Here is a 16,979-nt window from a genome sequence, read left to right on the forward strand (position 1 = left end):
TAATATAAAAAATATATGAGATTATTAAACATTCTAAGTCAAAACAGTTTGACTAAGAAGTTCTTTTAGTAATGACTGTTCGACTAAAAAGGCCATAATTACCATGGTCATTTCGACTAAAAAATGTGTAGATACCATGGTCATTCGACTAAAGGTAAAAAACTTAGGGGTTTTGCCAAGTATAGAGTTGAAGTCGGAAGACACCAGAAGCCAAAAGGTGACAGTTTTCAGACGGTTTTCAGCAGTTTCCAAGAGACATGTGGAAGTCTCATAGACGAAGATGCTGCATGTCGAGGACACGTGTTGGCTAGTAATTAGTCGACCGTTAGTAGTAGTTATTCTATTTTCACTATTTAAGCAAGTTTTAGATGAATAGTTTAGGGTCCGCATTTTCTATAGAACACAAGTAAACTCAAATCTCTGTGCAAAATTAGCAATGAGTGCAACTTTGGAATGTATGTATGCGCACCAATTTAAGTTTATGCAATCATCGTTTTATGCATTACTTTCAGTACTAATTTACTGCATTTACTACAATTTATAGTCTCTATTTAGTGCAATTATTTGTTGCTTTCAGTGCGTTCATTTATGTTACTTTATTACTGCATTTAATACAAGTTGAAGTCATACAAACAACAAAGAAAAGCAATTAGTCCTGGAATATTCTAGTTGATTCCGCAAAAGCAACCTTTAAAAAGGAAACTAGCGATTGTTTACCATATTTCTGGGTAAACAAATTGGCACGCCCAGTGGGACACGTCAATTGCTATTTGTTTTGTATTTAGTTGTTAAGAGTTATGTATGATATTAAGTAGTGGTAGACAATTAACTAATATGTCTAAAGTTAATGTCAATAATTCTGACTCTTCTAGAAATCAAGGGGTTGTTCTGACAGGAACAGCGTCACAAAATGCTTTAAATGCGTCCCCAATTAGGACAACAAACACCGGTGGGTCGACAGCAGCAACCTTGGTCATCACCAGCAAATGTACGGTCACCGTTCAACCCGGTGAGACCGCCGTTTCAAGGAGTAATACCTCCGCCAGGTTTTAACCCTCAATTCGGAATGCCTACGTCGATGATGCAGGGCTTATATACTAACCCTTCATTATATTCCGATAGTATGATGGCGACAAGCACATCATCAAACCCAGGGGGTCAACCTATGGGCATAGGTTATATAAACCAAACATTGCCATCTCTAAGTACTACGTAGATATTTTCAATCCGACAACAGATGGACGAAAGTAACCATGAAATGGTTAATGCCCTTACACAACAAATAGGGACTGTTTTTACTCCCATGATAAATAACACAAACCAAAGTTATGAGATATTGGCTGGACAAATGGCCAGAATAGCAGACTTCTTTGGGGCACCCCCACAGCCAAACCGTCCGACTTCCCAAGTGTCGAACGTAAGGGTAGTCGAAACCGTGGGAAATAGGGAACAGATCGAGAAAAATATCCCTAGAGTGGTACAAAGGCATCAAGATGCTGATCAGGTCCTTAGAAATGTCCAACAAGATGTTAATGTTGGACACAATAATATTTCAAATGTAGTCGAACAAATCCTAGTTCAAAATGGGATAAATGTAGGGTTACATAGACCTAACTTTATTTCCCCATTATCAGAATACGTAAGGCAAACAGAATTGCCTAGAGGTTGGAAAATCCCAAAATTTACTAAATTTGCTGGTGAGACTGGCGAATCAACAGTCGAACATGTTGCTAGGTTTCAGACAGAGGCCGGAGAATCAGCAAACAACGAGAATTTGAAAATGAAATATTTCCCAAGTTCCTTAACAAAGAATGCCTTTACTTGGTTTACGACCTTGCCTCCACAATCTCTATTTTCGTGGAACTAGTTAGAACGATTGTTTCATGAACAGTTTTATATGGGGCAGTCGAAGATTAGTTTGAAAGAATTAGCCGGAGTGAGGCGAAAGGGTACAGAAGCAATCGATGATTATCTAAACCGTTTTAGGTTTCTGAAATCTAGGTGTTTCACAAAAATCCCTGAGCATGAGTTAGTCGAAATGGCTGCGGGTGGGTTAGATTATTCCATAAGGAAGAAATTAGATACCCAACATTTAAGGGATATGGCACAACTGGCAGACAGGGTGTGTTAAGTCGAAAGGTTAAAGGTTGAAAAAGCCAGGGTTAGTAAATATCATAAGAAACAAAAGGTAGCTTATGTTACTACCAATGAGTTCGACTCTGATAGTGATAGTTAATACGAGGAAGGTGAGGTTAATGTGGCTGAGTTAAAGCCAGGACCGCCATATATTTGTAAATTACTTAAGCCCTCAAAAGATAAAAATCTGGTCGAAAGCAAGAATGAAAAGTTTGCTAATAAAACATATACGTTTGATATAACAAAATGTGATGAAATATTTGATTTATTAGTAACTGATGGGAAAATCATAGTACCCCCAGGACTTAAAAATCCTCCTCTTGAACAAAAGAAAAAGAGAGGATTTTGTAAATTTCATAATTTCTTGGGTCATAAGACATCTCAATGTGTCCTTTTCATGGATTTGGTGCAAAAAGCTTTGAAAGAAGGAAGGCTACAGTTTGGCGAAAAACCAAAGCCATCAATGCAAGTCGATGCTGATCCCTTGCTGGTCGGAGAAGCCCACTATACTGAGCTTGCTGATGTGATGATGGTCGATACTACTGATGGTTTCGGTGAAAAGAAAGATGTTGCTACTGATGGAAAAGTCTTGAGCATGGTCTATCCTGAACCAAAAGAGAGCCTTCTGAAATTCCTTGAGAGATGCCACAATAACAATTCTCAAGTTGGGTTATCTCCAAGGTGTGATGCTGTCTTTAATGTTGATGCTGCAAGCAAAGCGAGATTCGACCCTCGCCGAGGCAAGAATCGTCAGTTCATGTATGCAGGAGAAAGCAGTGGTCGAAGGAATGAGAATTACAGGAAGCTGTTCGAGAAGCCAAATACTTTTCGACCTAAGACAGATGTACCTGAAGAGAAGTGGGTGAAACCTATTAACTTCCGAGGAGGTAAACGTCCAGAATGGCGGATTCAAGGAGTCAGAACAAATGCTGAAGGCTCCTGGAATGATAGTGGGTCGAAGAGGAAGGATTACATATCTCCGAACTATAAAGGCAAAAATCCCATGACTAGAACTCAATGGAGACGTTATTAGAGAAGCCATAAGAATGGGCAGGAAGGTTCTAAGATGATGCAGGCAGGCTTTTCTCATTACCAGCCGAAGCCTTTTCATAGGAAATTGACTGAAGAACAGGCCAAAGTGGCGAATGAGAGACTTGCTGCAAGAATGATCTTGGGAAAGAAACTCATCAAAGAGTTGGTCGATAACGATACTCCGAGTCCCAGTACGGGGAAGGAAGCTGAGTATTCCCCATTGTCGGATGAAGAGGTCGATGATAACTTTGATGTGGAGTCAGATGAGTTGTTAATTGATTGTGGAATTGTGTCAGTGCTCCCAGCAGAGTTTGACAGAATATCTGAAGTGTCAGAGAATGAAGATGATTTTCTTCCAGACGAAAATGTGGAAGAAACACCTGTTTGCTATTATGTAATGGGAAAAGGAGTAGTGGAAGATCAAAGGGCTGTGTTTGAGAAGCCAGGTCGAGGAATGATGTATCATTTGAAACCTTTATTCATAAGGGCAAAGATAGATGGTGTCCCAATAAATAAAGTGTTTGTTGATGGTGGGGCTGCTGTGAATTTAATGCCTTATTCCTCACTTCAAAAAGTAGGGAAATCTGACAAAGATTTAAGGCCTCATAATATGGTGCTGTCTAATTATGAAGGTAAGACTAGTGGAATACTTGGAGTAATTCAGGTGAAATTGGATGTAGGTTCGACTACCAGGCCAACCATTTTTATGGTAATTGCATCCCAAGCCAACTTTAAGTTACTACTGGGTCGAGAATGGATACATGGCATAGGGGCAGTTCCCTCTACTTTGCATCAGCGTGTGGCCATTTGGAGGCCAGATGGTATAGTTGAGAATGTGGAAGCTGATCAGAGTTATTATAAAACTGAGAATGGTCGAAAACATTTCGACCAACATCTAGCAAATGTAGCCCCATGCTACAAAGCAGAAGAGGTGTATTCTTCTGATGAAAGTGTGTCTAAGTATTTGAACGTAGACCCAAATTATGGTTTCATTTGGAATAAAGAAGATCCCAATGAACCATTGAATCAAGAAGGTCCTCCTGAGTACGGGACCATAGTCAAGGATGATGACCACTGAGTCAGAGTACCTGGCTCGAATAACGGCTTATTTGGCCGAAATTAAAATAAAAACGGCTTTAGAAGCCGAATTGGAAGAAAGTATGGCTGTTGAAGCCATGATTGTGAAAAATGAAAATAGTCAAGTGGTCGATCACCAAGGCGAAAGATTTGATGGGATATATGATGACGAACCCTTGGGTTTTGAAATGGATCCGTAAGGGTCAGTAAAAAGAATGCAAGCCCAAGATCCTCTTGAAGAAATTGACTTGGGTGATGGAGACACTAAAAGACCTACGTATGTGAGCGTGAAGATTGGAAATGATCTAAAAACCAAGTTGGTTCGACTCTTGAAACAATATAAAGATTGTTTTGCATGGGATTACAATGAAATTCCTGGTTTAAGTCGAAGTGTGGTAGAACATCAATTGCCTTTGAACCCAGGAAAGAAACCTATCAAACAGCTGCCTAGAAGATTTGCACCAGAGGTTATGGAAAAAATTAAAGTGGAAATCGAAAGGTTGCTGAAAAGCAAGTTCATTCGAACTGCAAGGTATGTCGAGTGGTTAGCTAACATAGTGCCTGTAATAAAGAAAAATGGTACCCTTCGTGTATGCATAGATTTCAGAGATTTAAATAGTGCTACTCCTAAGGACGAATATCCCATGCCTGTAGCTGAGATGTTAGTCGACTCTGTAGTAGGATTTGAATATCTCAGTTTGTTAGATGGCTATTCAGGCTATAATCAAATTTTTATAGCTGAAGAGGATATGCCTAAGACGGCGTTTAGATGCCCAGGTGCTTTAGGTACTTATGAATGGGTTGTGATTCCTTTTGGTTTAAAAAATGCTGGGGCAACGTACCAAAGGGCTATGAATTCTATGTTTCATGATTTTATTGACAAATTTATGCAAGTTTATATCGATGATATTGTGGTAAAATCTAACTCAGAGAATGGTCATTTAGACCATCTTTGACAGTCCTTTGAAAGAATGAGGAAATATGGTTTAAAGATGAATCCTTTAAAGTGTGCTTTTGGTGTACATGCAGGGGATTTCTTAGGTTTCATGGTTCACAAGAAAGGTATTGAGATAAACCAGAATAAGACGAAAGCAATCTTGGAGCTAAAAGCGCCAGAGACGAAGAAACAACTCCATTCGCTGTTGGGGAAGATTAATTTCTTGAGGAGATTTATTTCAAATCTAAGTGGTAAAACAAAGATATTTTCACCGCTAGTGAAGCTCAAGAATCAAGATCAATTCAAATGGGAGCAAGAACATCAACACGCATTCGACCAAATAAAGGCATATTTAACCAAGCCTCCTATTTTGTTACCCCCAAATAGGACGAAGAGTATGAAGTTGTATATAGCTGCGTCTGGTTCGACAATTGGGGGTATGTTAGCCCAAGAAGATGATAATAGCGTCGAAAGAGCCATATATTATCTAAGTCGAACCTTAGTAGATGTAGAGACTAGATACAATGATATTGAAAAATTATGTTTATGTTTGTACTTTTCATGTAATAAACTTAAGCAATATATAAAGCCTGTTGATGTGTATGTGTCGTCTCATTATGATATTATCAAGCATATGTTGTCTAAACCAATTTTGCATAGTCGAATTGGTAAGTGGGCTTTGGAATTAACTGAATTTTCTTTAACATATGTTCCTTTAAAAGCTATGAAAGGACAAATCGTGGCCGACTTTATAGTCGAACATGGGCTAGTCGAGTTATCACAAAATATGGTCGATCAATTGAATTGGAAGTTGTTTTTTGATGGTTCCAGTCATAAAAATGGATCAGGAATAGGAGTTTTAATTATTTCTCCTCAAGGACTTCCGACTAAATTCCACTATAGAATAAACGGCGCGTGTTCCAATAATGAAGTTGAATACGAAGCTTTGATAACTGGATTAAAAGCTTTAGTAGACTTGGGGGCAATGCGAGTCAAAATCCGAGGCGAATCTGAGCTTGTTATTCGATAAATTAAAAAAGAGTATAAGTGCATCAAAGAAAATTTAATAGTTTATTATGCTATGGTTGTGCGCTTGTTAGAGAAATTTGAGTATGTCGAGATCATGCATGTGCCAAGGGCTGAAAATTTTGTAGCAAATGAATTGGCACAAATTGCTTCAGGCTATAAAGTCTCTAAAGGTAAATTGGAAGAGTTGGTCGAAGTCAAAGAGAAGGAAACCCATGAAGTGTTGGATAAGACAGGCCAATTGTCGATACCAAAACTTGGGGGGGGGGGTGTAGAAGACAGAATTAATGAAAATGGTGAAAATGGTATGAATTTGAATATTGTGGAAATTTTTGCCATCGACAATATGGCAGATTCTGATTGGAGAAGTCCATTAGTCCAATACCTAAATAATCCAGTCGGAAGAACTGATCGAAAGATTAAGTATAGAGCTTTAAATTATGTGATATTGGGAAATGAATTATACAAGAAAACGGCTGAATGTGTATTGTTAAAATGTTTAAGTGAAGCCGAAGCTTACCTGGCAGTATCAGAGGTTCATAGTGGTGCTTGCGGAGCCCATCAGTCAGGCTATAAAATGAGGTGGTTATTGTTCAGACAAGGATTTTATTGGACAACAATGTTGAAGGATTGTATTGAATACGCAAAAGGATGTCAAGAGTGTCAGAAATTTTCAGGTATTCAACATGTTCTAGCTAGTGAGTTGCATACCATAATTAAACCCTGGCCTTTTCGAGGATGGGCTTTGGATTTAATAGGAGAAATTAGACCTGCTTCGTCTAAACAACAAAAGTTCATCTTAGTAGGAATAAATTATTTTACTAAGTGGATAGAAGAAATTCCATTGGTTAATGTTGATCAAGAAGCAGTGATTAATTTCATACAGAAACATATTATTTACAAATATGGGATTCCAGAAACCATTACTACTGATCAAGGATCAGTATTTATTGGTCGAAAGATGCAAGATTTTGCAGCAGAGACAGGATTTAAACTGTTAACATCAACCCCTTATTATGCTCGAGCTAATGGTCAAGTTGAAGCAGCCAATAAGGTTATTATAAACTTGATAAAAAAGCATGTGGGGAAGAAGCCAAAAAACTACCATCAGACACTCGACCAAATCCTTTGGGCCTGTTGAACTTCACCAAAAGAAGCAATAAATACTACTCCATTTCGTTTAACTTTTGGGCATGACGCTGTATTGCCTGCAGAAATTCATCTACAGTCGGCTAGAATTCAACGACAAAATGATCTTTCGATAGATGAGTATTGGAGTCTGATGTTGGACGAATTAGTGGAGTTAGATGAAGAAAGATTGATAGTGTTGGATAGATTGATTAAACAAAAGCAAAAGGTGGCGAAAGCTTATAACAATAAAGTAAAAGAGAAAACCTTCATGGTAAATGACTATGTATGGAAGGTTATTCTACCCATGGATCAAAGGAATAAATTGCTGGGTAAATGGTCCCCAAGTTGGGAAGGACCATTTAAAATTTTGCAAGTATTTTCAAATAACGCATACGAGGTCGAAGAATTGAATTCAGACGGTCGAATCTTGAGGATAAATGGTAAATATTTGAAAAAATATAAACCTACACTTCAAGAAATTCGCATAATAGAATAAAAACCAAAATATTAGATTAAAATGGCCAAAAACATGGCCAGTCATTACAAAATAGTCATTACAAAGCAGGTAAATGGTCTGAGACGAAAACAGAAAATTACAAAGAAGGAAAGTTATTCCTGAAATAAGCCAGTTTGGCTGAATCAAAGTCAACCTTAAAATCAAGTCGAGCTAGCCCTTGTTTGAGTACTCGGATGTTGCTTTTCAGTTTGAGAGCTTTTTCACCATGGCTAAGGCCTTTCAAGATTTCTTGGCTAATATCTTCAGAAGAAGAAATCCCTTCAGTCTGAGCCAAGTCGACTTTCTCTTGTTCAAGAGCCTGGATTTTCTTGTTAAGTTCATCAATTTGGGCCTTATAATCAGCAATCTTGGTGTCAATTTTCTTCTCTTTGTCAGAAAACTGTTGAGCTTTTTCCTGAAGCTCTTCGACTCTTTTGGTCGAGGCTGCACTGAAATCCCACTCCCTGTTCATCTCAAGCTCTTTATTCTTCGCTTGATGATCAATGTTCTTCTTAGTGATAAGGTCCCTCCAGAGCTGGTCGAAGTATGCTTCAAAATCAAAAAAGAATTGAGTAACCACAGTTGGGAGAGAAGCCTTAACAAGTAAATCCAATAGTTTTCGAATTTCTCCACCAAGATGATCAGATTCTTCAAGGACAGTAAGGAATTCAGGTTCATTCAAATGAGCTCGAAGTTGGCAGATAGCGCTGACAAGAGAGGCATCGATTTCATCGTTGGGATCAGCTGATTGAACAGTGTTATCAGGAGAATTTGCCCTAAGTTTTCGAAGTCGAATCAGAGCTTCTAAAGGATTTGTTTTCTTCAAGTTCAGAATCTCTTCTTGACTAAGGGAACTGTTGGAATTATTGTCCTCAACAAGGACATGTTGTTTTGATTGAGAAACAACAATGTTGGTTTCAGGATGAGAAGCGAGATCAGCAGCTTCAATATTTTCAGCCACAAGGTGAGCTTTGTCTGTGGTAGGATTTGGGGGAGGAATCTTGGTTGCATTTGGGCCAGTTCGACTAGGAGTATTAGTCGAATCAGTAGTATTTCCAAAAGCATCAGTCCTTTGAGGACTAGGAAGGCCAGAAGATTCAGGAACAGCTTCGACAATTTTTTCTTGAGTAAGAGTGACAGTCGGTGCAGATTGCTGAGAAAAGACATATTAGAACATGATAATTGATAATAGATAAGAGGTGTATCAGAAGTCAATATTAAAATTACCTCAGGAGGAATTTGAGATGAGGTTGGCTTTGGCTGTGTTTGAACAACAACCTTAGGAATCTTTTTTATGATTTTTTGCTTCTTGGCTGGGGTCGGAAGGGGAGGTCGTGAGAAGATTTCACCACCTTGATCTGGAGAAGAGGTTGTCTTTTCTTCCGAATCATCATTTACTACCAACTAAAGAAAAATAAATTGATTAATATGTTAAAAAATTTATATATTGATTAAAGAGGTAAAGGTCGAATAATACCTTTCTTACAACTTTGGTTCTTTTGGTGGTGGTGGAGTTCGATGTGTTGGGACGTTTTCGATCCTGTTTGGCAACAAGCTCTTCGACTTGATTACCTGGATCATTGCCTGAAAGATCTGAAGAAACAAGTTAGGACATTGTGGGTATTTAATAAAAATTAAATTGAAAGATGAAATGCTTACTTATGCATAGTTGATCCTCTAGCTTGTCGAAGGCAGTGTTTAACTTCTTGATGAAAAAATCTTCGTCGTACAAATTGTAATAAGCAGACCCCCAGTCATCGAACTCTTTGATAGTGAAGTAAGAATTTTGGAAAGTGAAGGTGGGAAGTTCTAAATATTGTTTGTTGTGAAATTTTAAACAGTCAACATGGTTGTGAGAACTGAATGGTCGACCAGACCAGCAGATGTCAGCCTCATGGGTGTACAAGCTCTTTCGTAACATTTGGCTTAAGCCAAATTGTCGAGAGACCAAATTGGGTTGGTAGCTCAAAAATCTATAACACTTACCAGTCGACTCAATGCGATGTGACAGAAGTGTTGGACTCAAAAAAGCAGCCCATATGGCATTCAGTTGAGCTCGAAGAGTTGGGGTATTGCCAGGAAAAATGGCCCTAAACCAATTTGGCCCAAAGCATCGACTAGAGAAAGAGGCCATAGATGCTAAAAAGGTTTTACACTCAGAAAATAGCTTCACATATTTTAAAAGGTTTGGTCTATTCGACTCACCTTGAGGGGTCTGTAAAGCAAGTTTGATACCCTCGACCCTTCGGTCATGTGTGACTTCCATAATGGCTGGAGAGATGGTATAACCAATACGTGATTCAAAGGTGGCATTTAGCCAATGTTGTAAGAGCCAATAAGGGCCCGACAGAGCCAATTGTTTTGGGGGTTTCATGGAGGCATTTTATTCTTAGGGAAGCTAAACCTAGATTATGATAAAGATAGGCAAGTAAAAGCTTACCTAATGAAATCTTTCGACCTTCATGAATTTGAATAGCCATAGGTATGTAGGTTTTGGCTATTTGAAGAGATCCTGGACAGAATAAAAAATAAGAAAGCCAGTAAGTAAGGAAAGCAATGTGCTCCTCGTTAGAGACTTCGACTGTAGACTTGTCATGGTGATCTTGCATATACTTGGTGATGGTGGCATTTTCAAAATTGAAGTTCATTTCTGTCGGGAGAGTTGGGTCGAAGACTTCACCCAAAGGCGAAAGTCCTGTGATAGCAGCCACGTCGAAGAGAGTGGGAGTCATCATCCCACAAGGAAAGTGAAAAGTGTTTGTCGAACCTTCCCAGAAGAGTATTGAAGCAAGTAGCATAGAGGAATTAACTCTATGACCACTTCTGGTTAACTGAATGGCGTCGAAGATGCCCAACTTTTCCCATCTTTGTTGTTTTTTCGCCTGAACTTTGTTTAGCCAAGCTAGAAAATCCTTGTTGCCAGGAGGAGGAGTCGAACGAAACACTCTCACTGAAGGATCCATGAATTTCAGATCGAGAGGGCGTTGGTTCTCAAATGCTACTGGCATAGTAGTTTTGAACGAAGGGAAGAAACTTATCACCTTACTTGAGTGAGAACGAAGATCTGGAAGAGGACCTGAGAAAGCCATTAACTTATTAGTGATCTGGAAAGGAATCAACATTTGATTTTGCCAAATAATGGCTTTAGCTTCTGTGACGTTCGGTTGAGGGACAAAGTCTAACCCTTTTCTTCTTCTTCACGAGAAATGATAGCCACTAAAGGGTTAGAACTCGTGTCGTAAACGGTGTTGTTGGTGGTGGTTGCGGCCATTGTTGAGTTTTGAGAGAAAGAACAGAAACAGAAATGCTTGAAGTTTCGGGAAAGAAGCGTTTTTGAAGGACAGAAAATGTGAAGAAAGGAAATAGAGAAGAGGGAAGACTATATATAGTGGATATGTGTAATGACGTCAGTGAAAGAAAACGTGAAGAAGGAAGTTAGTGAATCAAAGGTCATGTCAAATGCCTTGGAAACTGTCACAAGAAAGTGGGGAGTAGTTAATAGCCCACTACCTAGTATTTAGGCAATAATTAGTGCCTAGGAATTCGTGATATAATCATGGCGCTGAAGAGGTTAGGAAAGTCGAAATCTCAAAGAAGACAAAACCCCATCTTTTTCCTTTTTGTAAAATCACTCGAAAGAAGTCGCTCGGGGGGCAATTTGTTACCCTAAGATTTCGACTTGCTAATAATGGAAAGTAATATCAAAAATATATGAGATTATTAAACATTATAAGTCAAAACATTTTGACTAAGAAGTTTTTTAGTAATGACTGTTCGACTAAAAAGGCCATAATTGCCATGGTCATCTCGACTAAAAAATGTGTAGATACCATGGTCATTCGACTAAAGGTAAAAAACATAGGGGTTTTGCCAAGTATAGAGTTGAAGTCGGAAGACACCAGAAGCCAAAAGGTGACAGTTTTCAGACGGTTTTCAGCAGTTTCCAAGAGACGCGTGGAAGTCTCACAGACGAAGATGCTGCATGTCGAGGACACGTGTTAGCTAGTAATTAGTCGACCGTTAGTAGTAGTTATTCTATTTTCACTATTTAAGCAAGTTTTAGATGAATAGTTTAGGGTCCGCATTTTCTACAGAACACAAGTAAACTCAAATCTCTGTGCAAAATGAGTAATGAGTGTAACTTTGGAATGTATGTATGCGCACCAATTTAAGTTTATGCAATCATCGTTTTATGCATTACTTTCAGTACTAATTTACTGCATTTACTACAATTTATAGTCTCTATTTAGTGCAATTATTTGTTACTTTCAGTGCGTTCATTTATGTTACTTTATTACTGCATTTAACACAAGTTGAAATCATACAAACAACAAAGAAAAGCAATTAGTCCTAGAATATTCTAGTTGATTCCGCAAAAGCAACCTTTAAAAAGGAAACTAGCGATTGTTTACCATATTTCTGGGTAAACAGTAACGGGCCTTTAAAACTTCGTACCATAGAGCTTTAGATTCCACAAAAATTCTCCATCTCCACTTATTAAGGAGGGAGACATTAAAATCATTGATTCTTCTAAACCCAAGGCCCCCCTTCTCATTCGGGAGGCACACCGTCTTCCAACTCACCCAATGAAATTTCCTCTTGTCCACCTAACCACCCCAAAGGAAATTGCTTTAAATACTAGTTATGTCTTTGACAATTTTTGTAGGAGCCTTATTAAAAGAGAGGAAAAAATCGATAAACTAGACAAAACCGATTTCAAGAGCGTTAGTCTCTCTCCAAAACTAAGCATGCGGTTATTCCAACAAGAAAGCCTCTTCTTCAATTTATCCACCAAACCCGACCACATGGAGACAGAATTAGTTTCATATCCAACGGAAATGCCAAGAAAAATGAATTTATTCTCCTCCGTCCTACAAGAAAAGAAAGTAGAAGCCACCTCCAAAAACCGGGGACTCAAGTTAATGCCAATTAGCTTACTTTTGTGAAAATTGATACCCAATCCCGAGACAATCTCGAAACCGCTCGACACCGCTTTAATAGCCGAAATATGATTCCAACTACCATTACCCACAAATAAAGTGTCATCCGCAAATTGAGGATATCCACAAAACAATTGCCGTTGAATTTGAAACCCTCATAATCTCCATTAACCACCGATATACTCACCATACACCTTAAACCTTCTCCCACTATCAAGAAAAGAAAAGGAGAAATAGGGTCTCCTTGTCTCAAACCTCTTTCAACTATAAATTCTTTAGTGGGACTACCATTAACTATAACGGACATCTTACTAGAGAAAATCAATGCTTCCATCCACCTTAACCAATCCTCGCCGAAACCCATCTTCCTTAACAAAAATCTAAGGAAATTCCAACTCACCTTGCCATAAGCTTTTTCAAAGTCTACTTTGAAAAGCAAACAACCTCTATCCTCCTTTTTTGCAAAATCCACCAATTCGTTAGCCACCAAAACCCCGTCAAGTAATTGCCTATCAGAAACGAAAGCGCTTTAACTATTAGAGATGATCGAGTTCAAAACCGTCTTAAGTCTAGCCGCCAAGAGTTTAGAAATCACTTTATACACACATCCTACAAGACATATAGGCCTATAGTCATCCAAACCCAACGGATTTGACGATTTCGGAACAAGAGTCAAAAAAGAGGAAATAAAAGATTTAGATAAAACAGCCCCGGAATGAAATCCTTGAATACATCTCACAAAATCATCCTTCAAAAAACACCAACACTTCTTAATTAAAAGAAAAGAATACCCATCCGGCCCGGATTTTTAGATATATCCATGACACATCCAAACCGCTTCTTTGATCTCTTCCTCCGAAAAAAATTGCTTCAAGGGAAGCTTTGTCCATGTGATTAATCTCCTTTAAAGAGAGCCCATCAAAGTCCGGCCTATCGAAATCCGACTTCAAAAATCTAGTTTCAAATCTAATATCTTTCATTTTTGTATAAATTTAAATAATATTTATCATTTCGTCTTCGAATAAGAATAAAAAAGAATTATAAAAATATAAACTTAATAGTTAATATTTATTTAAGAGATTAATTTTAGAATTATGAATTCAAATTAATTTTAGAATTATGAATTCAAATTCATTACATTCCATTGTGAAATATTTGTAATATAAAAAGTACAAAATCCTAGAATAAGTATAGTTTGAACAATCACAAAAATAGTGTTCAGTGGTTTCAGTGTTGTTGCGGCTTCTCAGGTTTGTGAATTGTGGGTCTGATGTTCTTTAGTTGGATGATGCTTCATACTATATAGAGTGAGTGTTTTTTCTGGAAATTGCTTTCTTTTCAAAAGTTTCCTAGCAGCAAGCCTTCGGTGGTTTTTGTATTTATTTTTGTGATTTAGTTTGATTTTTCTCTTTTGTTATCTTGGCACAATGGCACCCCTTGTCCCTTGATCTTATCTATTGACTCTTTTTATTTTCTTTGCACCACTTGAACCTATTGACTTTGGTCTCTATTATTGTTTGGTTAATCTTTTTTTCTCTTTTATATTTATATATATATATATATATATATATATATATATATATATATATATATATATATATATATATATATATATATATATATATATATATATATATATATATATATATATATATATATATATATATATATATATATATATATATATATATATATATATATGTATGTATTGCGGTCAAAAGAAACAAAAGAAAATAGGCAACTACAAGATTCTAGCATTTTCTATCAACCTATCCTCTAAATGAAGAATTGATTACAATCTTATCTCACCAATCTGAGTTGTCAATGACATGAAATTTAATGGTAAAGATTCTAGCTTATAAAGTTCATGTATAGTTTCAAATTTTTTTATTCTGAATTCAATGTATAAATTTTTGTTACAGAATTCGATGTATATGATATTAAGTTTTAGTAACAAAATAGAAATTCTTTTTTCTATATTCATTATTCCTTTCATATTAAAAAATAAATTTATATCAAATAAAATAATATTACAATTCTAAACTCCTCAGGTGTATATATTAATCAAAGCATGAATCATTCAAATCAGAAATTGAAAATTTTGCAGCCTAAAATGACACAAAAACTTGCAATGGATTCAACATCATCACTTAGCAACCTCCACATTGTATGCATCCCTTTCCTAGCACCAGGTCACATTCTTCCTATGGTTGACATGGCCAAGTTATTGGCTAGGCATAAAGTGAAGGTAACCATAATCACCACACCCCTCAATGCAATTCAATTCAAATCAAACATCAATAGAGAGATTGAATTAGGTTCACCAATCCAACTTCTAGAAGTGAAATTTCCAAATGAAGAAGCTGGAATTCCAATGGGATGTGAAACCCTAGAAACACTTCCTTCAATGGATCTCAAAGGAAATTTCTTAATAGCCGTAAGTCTTTTGCAGAAGCCAATAGAAGAGCTTTTTGAAAAGCTAGAACCATTTCCAAGTTGCTTAATAGCTGATAAGCATATTCCATCTCTAGCTGATACAGCTATCAAGTTCAAAATTCCAAGAATAATATTTGATGGTACTAACTGCTTGAATCTCTTTTGCAATTACAGTATTCGTACTTCCAGGGTTTCTGAAAATCTCAATTATTCAGATCAATTTGTTATCCCTGGATTGCCACATAAAATCACAATGAAAAAATCTCAGCTTCCTATGATATTCAGGCCCGGTCCAAACGAGTTGTTGAATCGTTTGCGTCAAAGAATACATGATTCAGAAGATGAAGCATATGGGATAGTGGTGAATAGTTTTGAAGAGCTGGAAGATGGTTACGTCGAAGAGTATCAAAGAGTTACCGGACGTAAGGTATGGTGTGTTGGTCCTGTTTCGTTATCGAATAAAGATGATATTGAAAAATCTCAAAGAGGTGGTAAAAGTTTAACAATTGATGCAACTGAATATGTGAATTGGCTTGATTCATGGCCTAATGAATCAGTGATTTATGTTTGTCTCGGTAGTCTTAATCGCGTAACGCCTAAACAATGGATAGAAATTGGTTTAGGGTTAGAAGCTACAAATAGACCATTCATTTGGGTGGTGAGAAAATCATATAGATGGGATGAAGTGGAAAAGTGGCTATTAGAAGATGGATTTGAAGAGAAGGTGAAAGGGAGAGGAATTTTGGTTAGAGGTTGGGTACCACAGGTTTTGATATTGTCACATAGATCAATAGGAGCCTTTTTGACACATTGTGGATGGAATTCAACATTGGAGGCTATTTGTGCTGGAGTACCTTTGGTGACATTTCCTATGTTTTCTGATCAGTTTTATAATGAGAAGTTGGTTGTACAAGTTATTGAGACTGGTGTGAGGTTGGGAGTTGAAAATGCTGTGAACTTTGGAGATGAAGATGAGTTTGGTGATGGTGTTCAAGTGAGGAGGGGAAAGGTTAGAGAGGCTGTAGAGATGGTGATGGGGGAAGGTGAAGGGAAAATTGAGAGGAGAGAAAGAGCTAAGAAGTATGCTGATATGGGAAGGAAAGCAATTGAAGAAGGTGGATCTTCTTATCTCAACATGTTGAAGTTAATTGAAGATATGATGCATTTCAAATCAAATGTTTAAATTCAAGTTTAGTGCTAGTTCCAAATGCATGCATGTGTTGTATAACACATTTGAGTGCTGTTTTGTTTTTCTTTATATTATTATATACTTTTATTTATTGCATGTGTTTTTTGTTTTTTTTACAAATGGGAACTTGGGTATCTATGGATTATAATAAATTGTTGTTTGTTTTGTTTAAAATTTTTATGTTAGTTTCTTTTTATTTTATTTTTGATAAAAATTGGGTTGTGATTTTTTATGAAAATGGTGACTGATGAACAAGAATTTATGTGTTGTATTACTTGAGACATGGTTTATGGTTACGGAAGGAATTGTGCTCGGTCACAAGGTTTATTCAAGAGGCCTTGAGGTGGATAAAGCAAAAATTGAAGTGATAGAGAAGTTGCCTCCTCCCTTGAATGTGAAAGGAATCCGAAGCTTTTTAGGACATGCCGGGTTTTATCGAAGATTTATCAAAGATTTCTCCAAAGTTGCAAAGCCCTTGAGTAATCTACTCAACAAAGGTACGGAATTTCTTTTCGATGAATCTTGTTTAAAAGCATTTCTAGAGCTTAAAGAAAAATTGGTCACCGCACCCATAATCGT

The 16,979-nt window shown here is 37.1% G+C and overlaps 2 protein-coding genes across 2 annotated transcripts; one reads left to right on the forward strand and one right to left on the reverse strand.

The window, feature by feature from the left end:
* Nucleotides 1-12,764: 12,764 nt before the first annotated feature.
* Nucleotides 12,765-13,755, reverse strand: LOC131648918 (uncharacterized). Its single transcript, XM_058918649.1, has 3 exons — nt 13,567-13,755; nt 13,378-13,523; nt 12,765-13,284 (listed from the first exon to the last, which is right to left on the reverse strand). The coding sequence occupies exons 1-3, from the start codon at nt 13,753-13,755 to the stop codon at nt 12,765-12,767; spliced, it is 855 nt and encodes a 284-aa protein (XP_058774632.1).
* Nucleotides 13,756-14,879: 1,124 nt separating this feature from the next.
* On the forward strand, nt 14,880-16,443 carry LOC131646102 (UDP-glycosyltransferase 73C4-like). The gene has a single exon (XM_058916255.1). It carries the CDS (start codon nt 14,889-14,891, stop codon nt 16,392-16,394), a length of 1,506 nt encoding a protein of 501 aa, XP_058772238.1. The 5' UTR covers nt 14,880-14,888; the 3' UTR covers nt 16,395-16,443.
* The last annotated feature ends 536 nt before the right edge of the window (nt 16,444-16,979 follow it).

This window comes from Vicia villosa, linkage group LG2, assembly GCF_029867415.1.
Source record: "Vicia villosa cultivar HV-30 ecotype Madison, WI linkage group LG2, Vvil1.0, whole genome shotgun sequence".
In the NCBI taxonomy this organism is placed as follows: domain Eukaryota; kingdom Viridiplantae; phylum Streptophyta; class Magnoliopsida; order Fabales; family Fabaceae; genus Vicia; species Vicia villosa.